Source organism: Tupaia chinensis, unplaced genomic scaffold (assembly GCF_000334495.1).
Source record: "Tupaia chinensis unplaced genomic scaffold, TupChi_1.0 Scaffold000153_1, whole genome shotgun sequence".
Classification (NCBI taxonomy): domain Eukaryota; kingdom Metazoa; phylum Chordata; class Mammalia; order Scandentia; family Tupaiidae; genus Tupaia; species Tupaia belangeri.
Window position 1 is genome coordinate 754,011 of NW_006159624.1, and position 9,557 is coordinate 763,567.

A 9,557-nucleotide genomic window follows, 5' to 3' on the forward strand; every position below is an offset into this window, starting at 1 on the left:
ACTTTGCCACGGGGCCAACCACAGTTCGAGTCCTGGACTGGCAGCTTGCTTTCTCACCTTCTCTCTCTCATGGTCAAATTAAATTAACAATAATAAATAAATAAATATACTTAAATAAAATATTTAAAAATATGTATTAATAAACAAATAAATAATAAAATAAAAAGGAACTAAAACTACCAGAAAGTCAAAAATTACCTTAGGATGTCTCAGGAGATAGTTGGCAGCTTCCTCAAAATATTCCAAATCTATTTTCTCTGGTAGGGATGGCAAGTCTTCATATCCACAGTAAGCCAAGGCCAAAGACACAAAGCCACGACTTGCCAGGAGACTGGCCCGGAATTCAAACAATCCACCAATACCACCAAACATATCAATTACCCCTGGGAAGCGGCCCTCTCCTGAAATAAAACCACCACAACGATGAAAACAAAACAGAATGTACATGAAGAGAAGGCAAGGAAGACAATAAAAATATGATAACGCAAAGAAGAAATGCATCACAAAATTTGCAATTAATTTATATATTTTCAAATAGGATCCCCTAATTTTCAGTCATACGATTGGGAAGAATTAAGGTCTATTGAATATATAATGGAACATAGTATCTAAAAGTTTTATTGAGAATCATGGTCACTGAAATGTTTAATTCACGCATACAAGGAGAATAATGTTTTATTTCTGCAGTTGTAGAGTAAATACAGTCATAGAAATTAGTCCAAGGCTATCTAGCCTATAAAGAGGTAACAAACAGGCTTGAGGAAACCTATGAAGGGCCTGAAATAATATGCAAAATTATGGTATATGTGCTTATATGTACATTTTAAGAATGAGAAGTTCCTCAGATTTAACTGGGTTTTCAAAGAAGTGTACAGTTCAAAAAAGTTTTTTGAGGGACCAGCAGTTAGTGTAATGGCTATGTCACTGGACTCCCATGTAGTCGACCGCAGTTCAAGTCCCGGACCCGGCAGCTTAAACTCACACCAGGCGCGTGTGCGTGCGTGCTCAAGATCCCAGGAGAAGAATGGAGGAGAAGGGATTGCAGCATGACCATCCCCCCCCCCGGGGGGGTGATTTCTCGCTTTCTATCTCTCTGTCTCTCTCTGTCTTTCTGGCGAGCGCATGCGCCCTATAGTCTTTCTGGGGCGCCCTATAAGAAAAACCCCCCCAAAAAAAAAAAAAAAAAAGTTTTTTGAAATGATTATGTTGGCTAAAATTCTGATTTAATTCTATTCTATTACACTGGGATCACTAAAGTGGTAAAAACTCACACCTAAGCAGATGTAAATGATGAGCTCTTTCATCCAGTAACACTCCATTCATTCCCTGCAGTCAATACATAGTAAAAAGTAGGAACTGTCAGAATATCATTTCATATTCACTCTCTGTGTAGGCAGACAGTTTCCAAAATAAAGTGGAGCTCACTCACTGAAAGAAATTTATGATGCACTTCTTGGGGTTTGCTGTTCTCACATTAAGTGACTTTAACTAAGGAAAGTGTATAAATTAATTGCAAAATTTGTGATGCATTTCTTCTTTGTGTTATCATATTTATTATCTTTTCTCCACTATCCCATCCATGTTTTCCTATCCCATCCATATTTGAAATAAATGGCTTGATTTAAATAAATACCAGCAACTTTTAAATAATGCTATAATTACCTTGAGAAAAAAAGAAATCAAATAATACTGAATATATCTTGGTTTCAAAATACCGTTTGAGTAAATTAATAAAGTTGCTTTGGTCCAAGTAATTGACATTACTTGGGAGAAGATTTAGGAGTACTAAGCCACCTATCTGGGAGGAATGTTGCAGTTGAGCAATGTTCAGACACCTAAGGCAACCTCTTTATGTCCCCACATGACTCAATCCTCTTTTGTACCTGCACAGACAAGTACCTGAAGAAGGGACCCAGCACATGCGATGTTGAGGGTTCACAGATAATACATTCTGAAACAGCACATCACTCTAAGATAGAAGGAAGTCCATAAGATATATGCAATTGTACCCTCAGACAAACTCCAGAATTGTAGAGATGAAACGAGTTAGAATGGAGTTTATTACCACATTCTTTTTCTGACCCAAATTTAATTCTGAGTCTAAGGCTGGAAAGGAATGTATTAGTCACATTGAAGTTAAATTTCTAAAGGGATAAGGCATTCAAAAAAAGTGGAAACAAGGATGACAATAATCAGAGTGACTTACTCACCAGGGGGGAGAAAGAGGACTCCACGAATACGGCCTTCTCGGACCTGGATTCGTGTGACGCCTGGTGCCACATACCACCTTTCCAAAGTCAGGCTGGCTTTTGGAGACTTGGGGGAGTTATCCTTTAGTGATAACAAGTCATAAAGTTTTAATTGAACCTGAAAAGGGCTATTCATTACATCTCTTTTCAGCAGTCTAGTTAATATCTTAGTAGGTTTCAGGGACCAGAAGAGCCCCATGGGATGGACTCCCACATAGTCACCCCCAAGTGCAGAATCATGTTCTAGGTCCACTTCACCAACTTCATTGGCCATATAGTGGGCTTCAGAATAAAAGAGGACCCCCATTTCATCTTTCAGTGTTGCCTGAAAAGTCACTTCCTGAAAGGGAGTCAGGCCTGTAGCTCGGATGTACACTGGTTCATCAATGAGTGCACTTAAAGGGGTAGCTGTCAGCTGGATCATTTTTGCACTGCTGTACCCTGGATGAGTCTTCAGGAATATCTTCAGCAAAACCTCATAATAGAAAGAAATACAGAGGAATAAAATAAATAGTAATATGGGCAATGAAAGGCAAATTAGACCAGGAGTCAGACTGCTTCAGGATTCAGTTCTAACTCTTCAGCTATTTCACAAACATTCTGATAGACTCTTCTAGTGCAAGACACTTGCAAACTTTCAACAAATTTCTAGAAGACAGAGCAAGTTGATAATCTCTGTAATAATAATAAACCAAGGTTGAGGAAGCAGTAGCTAAAATACACCTAAATGGCATTGATAAATCAAGGAAAGTTATCACAGTTTACCACATAGAACTCGTGGAAATCAGATAAAATGGGGGATAGGAGTAAGATGTGGGTTTGAAAACAGGGAAATTTATTAAATATCTTTATACATGGAGCAATTGACTCTACCCAAGACTTTTACTTCCAACAAAGCATTTAAAATAGAGTGATCTTCTCAAAGAATCAGAATAAAATCTCTGGGGAGATTAAGAATCTGTTTGGAAAAAGATGAAGAATTGAAAAAAAATGGTAATTATCTGGGTAAATGTAAAAGTTATTTTTAGGTGCTGGACAGTGATGCAGTGATAAAACGTGGTGTTCCACAAGGCTGGATACATATGTGGGTAGGTTATGTGTTCATATCCGGACAGCTCCCTGAGTACACTGGGCACACACATACCCATGATCTGGGGCTCGCTGAAGCTGGGGTGTTTCATGGTGTCAAGATCCTACTGGAGTTACTGTCTCTCAGTCTCTCTCACTCATGGTAGAGAGAAATAAGCTTAACATAAGAAAATAAAAATTTAAAGTGTATATACTTAAATGTGAATGATAGACTATTAACTGTTTAAAATTTTAAAAATAACAAGAATGTATTATGAAGTTGTAGCATACATAGAAATAAAATAAAATGGCAAAAAGTTGGGAGTATGCTAAATTGAATTAAATTATTAGAGATTATCTTACTGTCTTTTAAGTAATACAGTACTATTTGCATGTAGACATCTGGGAGCAACATGTCTCCTATATGTATGCCTCATGGTGATCTTTCTGCAGGGCCTGGTATGAGCTAGTGGATGGGTTGGAAAGGCAAGTACCCCAAAACAGTGCTAAGTAGAAGCCATATCCTTTTTCTGTTCTAGCCTTGAAAGTCACATAGCACAATCTGCCATTTTATATTGGCTGGAGCAGTCACTAGCTCCCATCAAAATTCAAGTGAAGAGAATATAGACTCCTATTGGGAGGATTATCATACTGTAAAAGAGAACAACAACAACAACAAAACCCAATGGAATGAAATATGTATATTTGGGCATGTATGTGTAAAGCCATCTTTAGGAAATGCTATATGCCACAACAGAATAGAAACAAGGAGGAGAAAATAATGAAAGAGATAAAGTAAAAATAAGACCAAGACAGATTTAAACTCCAGCATTTCGATAACTGCACCAATACAAAAGGATTAAACACTCTAATTAGATAATGCAGATTATCACACTAGTTGAAAAAGCAAGTTGCTGTTTTTCAGAAACACACTGACAAGATAAAGACAGGCTCAGCCATGGTGGTACACTGCTAAGATACTGCTACTTGGAGACGGAAACCAACCTAGACAGGCTACGGTTGGTGGCGAACACCTGTAATTATAGCCAACTGGGAGGCTGGGGCATAAGGATCTTGATGTGGAAAGACCTTGTCAAAAAAAAAAAATCTCGTTTTCATAATTAAATAAATAAAATAAAAATTAAATGAGTAATAAAAAAGACAAATTAAAAGAGAAGAAAAATACATGCAATGCAAATACAGAATAACAAAGTTAGTGGGGCTATATTTACAAATCTAGATGATACAATATGTTTTTATATATTATCTATTCAGAAGTTTGTAGTTATATAATCATATAAGATATATTTATATTCATCAACTTAGATGTCAAGACAGAGTATTACCAGAGATAGGGAGGATCATTTCCTGATAAGAAATCAGCTCATCAAAAAGAATAATCCTAAATGTAAATACATTCTGAAATAACAATTTTAAAATATATGAAGCAAAACTGAAAGAACTTTTTTAAAAATCTGCAATCATAGTTGAAGATTTTAACACTTCAGTTAGTTACTGACAAATCCAGTACTTTAAAAGATCTGTAAGGTAGGAAAGATTTAAACAATCTTAACCAAGTTGATATAACTGACGTTCATAAAACACTACACCCCCAAACTGCAGAATACACATACTTTCTAAAGAAACCAGAGTACTGACTTCTGCTTAGCATGCAGGAAGTTGACGTAATAGCTCAGAATGCAGGAAGCGGAAAGTAGGAACCAATTTGTCTAGCAAAGTACACACAAACCACTGGGGCTACCAAGCATTTGAAATGACTACCTTAGGGAACAGCAGTTGGCGTAATGGCTATGTTGCTGGACTCCCATGTAGTTGACTGTGGTTCAAGTCTCAGACCCAGTGGCTTAAACTCACATCGGGCGTGTGTGTGTGCGTGCTCAAGATCCCAAGGGGAGAATGGAGGAGAAGGGATTGTGGCATGGCCAAGCCCTCTGTGGGGTGATTTCTCGCTTTCTGCCTCTCTGCCTTTCTCTGTCTTTCTGGTGAGAGAGATAAGCCCTATAGCAAAAAACTCTATAAGTGAATGAAAGGATGAAATGAAATAAAATGAAATGACTACCTTAATAATCCATGGATCCAAAAAGAAATCTCAAAGGAAATAGAAAAATAATTTTAATGGAATGATATTGAAACTAAATATATCAAAAATTCTTGCTAATCTTGTTCTGTGAGGAAGGGGACCCGCCTCTCCTGTGAACGCACGCGGTTAAGGTCAGAGGCAGTAACAAAGCCAAGCTTGTGTTTTATGGAGTCCTGTCCTGTTTCTATACAACCATCTTACCTGTTCAATTGCCTGCCTTGGAGACTTCAAACTCCAAAACTTCATCAGATGCAAAGATATTTCAGAGATGGCTATACAACAACCTTTCAGAGACGGCTATATTTGTGTAAGATTAAAGTCAATAATATGTGTTAATGGGGTCAAGGACACAGAAGGAAACATTATTCATCATAGATAGGGATTTTTAAGTTACATTCTGAACTATCACTGGATATGCCAAATGTTAATCCTTATACATTTTTTGGGAGGAGAGGTTTTTGCTATAGGGCATGTGCACTCACCAGAAAGAGAGAGAGAGACAGAAAGACAGAAAGTGAGAAATCCCCCCCAAGGGGGATGGTCACGCTGCAATCCGTTCTACTCCATTCTCCTCTCGGGATCTTGGCCACGCATGCACACGTGCCCAGCATGAGTTTAAGCCGCTGAGTCCGGGACTTGAACTGTGGTCGACTACATGGGAGTCCAGCGACATAGCCAATACGCTAACTGCTGGTCCCAATCCTTATCATTTTTAAAGATAGAACATGATATAAAGGCAGAATCTGTTAAGAGTATGGTCAAAGTATGAGTATTACAGATTAATTGTTCAAGAATCAAGAGGAAAATAAAATGATAGCTGAAGAAAGGACAAAGGAAGAGTTTGCTTTGTGTCCAATTTTGGGTTCCTCCAAAGGGTGACTCTAAGAGAAGAATTCAAGAGCAAATAGTTTTTCATTTATTTTTGAGGATGTGGCAGAGTGGTTTCTAGGAAACATTAATAAGTGAAAAGTAGACAATAAAGTGTTGACTGATTGCTTCTGATGGTGATGGTGGTGGGTGACATGGTGGGAGGGATGGTGTACATTAATTTTCCACCACTTCTGGCCTGCCATGATGAAGGGCAAAGCTAACCTTACAGGCCCAAAAAAACTATCAAGCAGACTAATCAAATCCCAATTCTGGATGCTGTCAGTCAGGGGAGGTGTATATGGACAAGGCAATGGCAGCCTCTGCTAACTTTGTATATTTGGTTTTTCATGAATGTGTGCATATGTGGGGAGGGAGGGAAGGAGAGAAAGAGGGAGAGAAGAGTCAGACAAATTATATATATATATGTGTATATATATATAGATATATACCGATGAAAATAAGCCCACAGAGAGAAGTGCTGAGAATGAGAATTCAACAATGTATGAATATTACTTCTGCTTCCTGAGAAGCTTAAAAACAAGTGATTTTCTAGCCAAAAAGTATTATATTTCACTTTTTACAATAGTCAAGAAGTTGAATATTTACAGTCACACAGAGATACACAGCAAAGTCAGAAATGGAATTCATATTCCCACCTCTTAAACTGGTTAGTAGTTCAACAAGAATTTATCAATCATCTGCATGTGATAGTCCCTGGCAGAGTCCCAGTTTCTGCTCTAAATAAGCAGTGTTCTTTCCATACATTATTCATTAAACTTCTATTGATTTAAAACATGCACCAATCAGTGAACCCAACAGAAAGAAAATCATTGGAAAGTCAGTAACTTTAGTTTACCTTGCTTTTGTTGTTGTTGTTCTTAATGCCAGAGGGCATATCATCATTATATGCCAGAAAGAGAAAAGCACTCCCCCAATGGGGGCATGTCATGCTGCAATTACATTTCCTCCATTCTCCCATCAGGATCCTGGGCATAAGTGCACATACACACACCCAGAGTGTTTTCAAAGCTGCTGGGGCAGCGATTCAAAATGCAGTAAGTCAATCAGCCGTGTAGAAATCTGGCTCCCTCTATGCAGTGCTTAACCACTGTGTTATAGGGCTAGGCCTATATTTGTTTCATATATATATATATTTGTTTCATATGAAACAAATATATATATATATATCATAAAGATGATTTATTATAAACAACTACCAGATGTGACTGTAAATATTCAACTTCTTGACTATTGTAAAAAGTGAAATATAATACTTTTTGGCTAGAAAATCACTTCTTTTATATATATATATCATAAAGATGATTTATTACATTTCACTACTGGAAAGCATTCCTGAGATTGCATAAATATAAACAGGTATAAGTTGTTATCAAGGTTTCAAGAAATATCAGTATTGGGACCAGCAGTTAGCGTAATGGCTATGTCGCTGGACTCCCATGTCATCGACCACGGTTCGAGTCCCGGACCAGGTGGCTTAAACTCGCGCTGGGCGTGTGTGCGTGTGTGCGTGTGTGCCCAAGATCCCGAGAGGAGAACAGAGGAGAAGGGATTGCAGCGTGGCCATCCCCTCTGGGGGGTGATTTCTCGCTCTCTATCTCTCTGTCTCTGTCTGTCTGATGAGCGCACACGCCCTATAGCAAAAACCTCTCAAAAAAAAGTTTAAAAAAAAAAAGAAATATCAGTATTTCACAGAATGTAATTCTAACATGTCATTAGTTTTAAAGAAAGTTATCCTTCAAAAAAATGCATATAGGGCCACAATTCAGCTTCCCAGACTAAAAGGGTTTTTCTATAATATTCTAAGAAATAACACTTTAAAGGAAGGAGAATTATGGATGGGATGGAGATAGATTCAAGAAATGTGAACAAATGATTTCCAAAAGCCTTCCATTTTCTTCTGAAATATAAATTCATGCACAATATCCTAATAATAGTAAGTCCCTATTGATATTTTCTCTAAATGAAATCCAACTGAAGAGACATATTTATCCAAGCGTGCTCGGCAACTCCACAGCTGAGATTATGAAAAGAGCACAAAGAATATGTCCTCTTGTCACTAAATTCCAAACACTGGAATAAATAACCTGATTTATTTCTAGTGCAAGAGTTGCACTTTTATCTTATTTCCAGCCTAGAAAGAATAGCCCAGGTAAGATAAGGTACCTGACTTTTCCTCTTGAATCTTCTTTATTAGCAGTGCAGGAAAAAGTAACACTCGATCTATAAGATAAGATACCTGACTTTTCCTCTTGAGTCTTCTTTTTTAGCAGTGCAGGAAAAAGTAACACTCGATCTGAAGGCCAAAACCTCTTCTTGGGGTATCTAGCAAAGCTAGTATAATAAAAACCAGCTTACCACCCACTTTTCACTCTAGTTTACTATTAACTTTTTTTGGTAGAGAATGTGTAAACTCATTGAGGGTGGGGGGGAAAGAGAGAAAGTGTTCTCATTCTGGAGGATGATCACACTGCAATCCCCTCTCCTCTATTTCTCCTGTTGGGATTTTGAGCATGCACACACGTGCCCAATGTGTTTTTGAAGCCACTGGGTCCAGGACTTGAAATCTCATTTAGTTCCATGGGATTCAACTACTTTAACCACTATCCCACTTTTAACTTTTAAAATTTACTGAGTTTGTCCCTCTCCTGTTTTCCCTCCTTCCACTTTCTATTTTCTCTAAGGCACTCCCTCTTAGGAATAACCCCCACATTTTACTTACATATTTTATTAATTTTCTTTATGAACAAATCATTGGTCCTCTATTGGCACCATTTGGACATCTAACAAAGAAGTTAAGTACCAAAGGGTTGGGAATTTGAAAATGTTTTATTTCCTGTGGTTAGACCAGCTGGAAACTACAAATGGTTATAGTAATAGATACCCAGTGCTCACTTTTAGAATTTTTGGAAATACCAAATCTACTAGTTCCCTCTCTACCTACCACTAATTCAAGGAGGTTCTTTTGGTAGCTATAGAATGGAGTGTTAGTGGGGCCAGCAGTTAGCGTAATGGCTATATTGCTGGACTCCCATGTTATCGACCGCAGTCTGAGTCCCAGTCCCGGTCACTTAAAACTCACGCTGGGCATGTGTGCGTGTGTGCCCAAGATCCCGAGAGGAGAATGAAGGAGAAGGGGTTGCAGTGTGGCCATCACCCCTGGGGGGTAATTTCTCACTTTCTGTCTCTATATTTCTCTCTGTCTGTCTGGCAAGTGCACATGCCCTATGGCAAAAACCTCTCCAAAAAAA

At 38.1% G+C, this 9,557-nt stretch overlaps 1 protein-coding gene across 5 annotated transcripts in view; it reads right to left on the reverse strand.

The window, feature by feature from the left end:
- The window catches only part of BAAT (bile acid-CoA:amino acid N-acyltransferase), a 15,684-nt gene that overhangs the window by 3,733 nt on the left and 2,394 nt on the right, over window positions 1-9,557 (reverse strand). Inside the window, exons 1-4 of one of the 5 annotated variants that reach the window (XM_006145548.3) lie at window positions 8,546-8,663; window positions 5,620-5,715; window positions 2,211-2,724; window positions 199-401 (exon numbers count right to left, since the gene is read on the reverse strand). In XM_006145548.3, the coding sequence (XP_006145610.1) occupies window positions 199-401; window positions 2,211-2,724; window positions 5,620-5,664 (762 nt within the window). In that variant the 5' untranslated portion in view covers window positions 5,665-5,715; window positions 8,546-8,663. The other 4 variants (XM_027770692.1, XM_006145550.3, XM_006145549.2 and 1 more) reach the window with 4 other exon arrangements.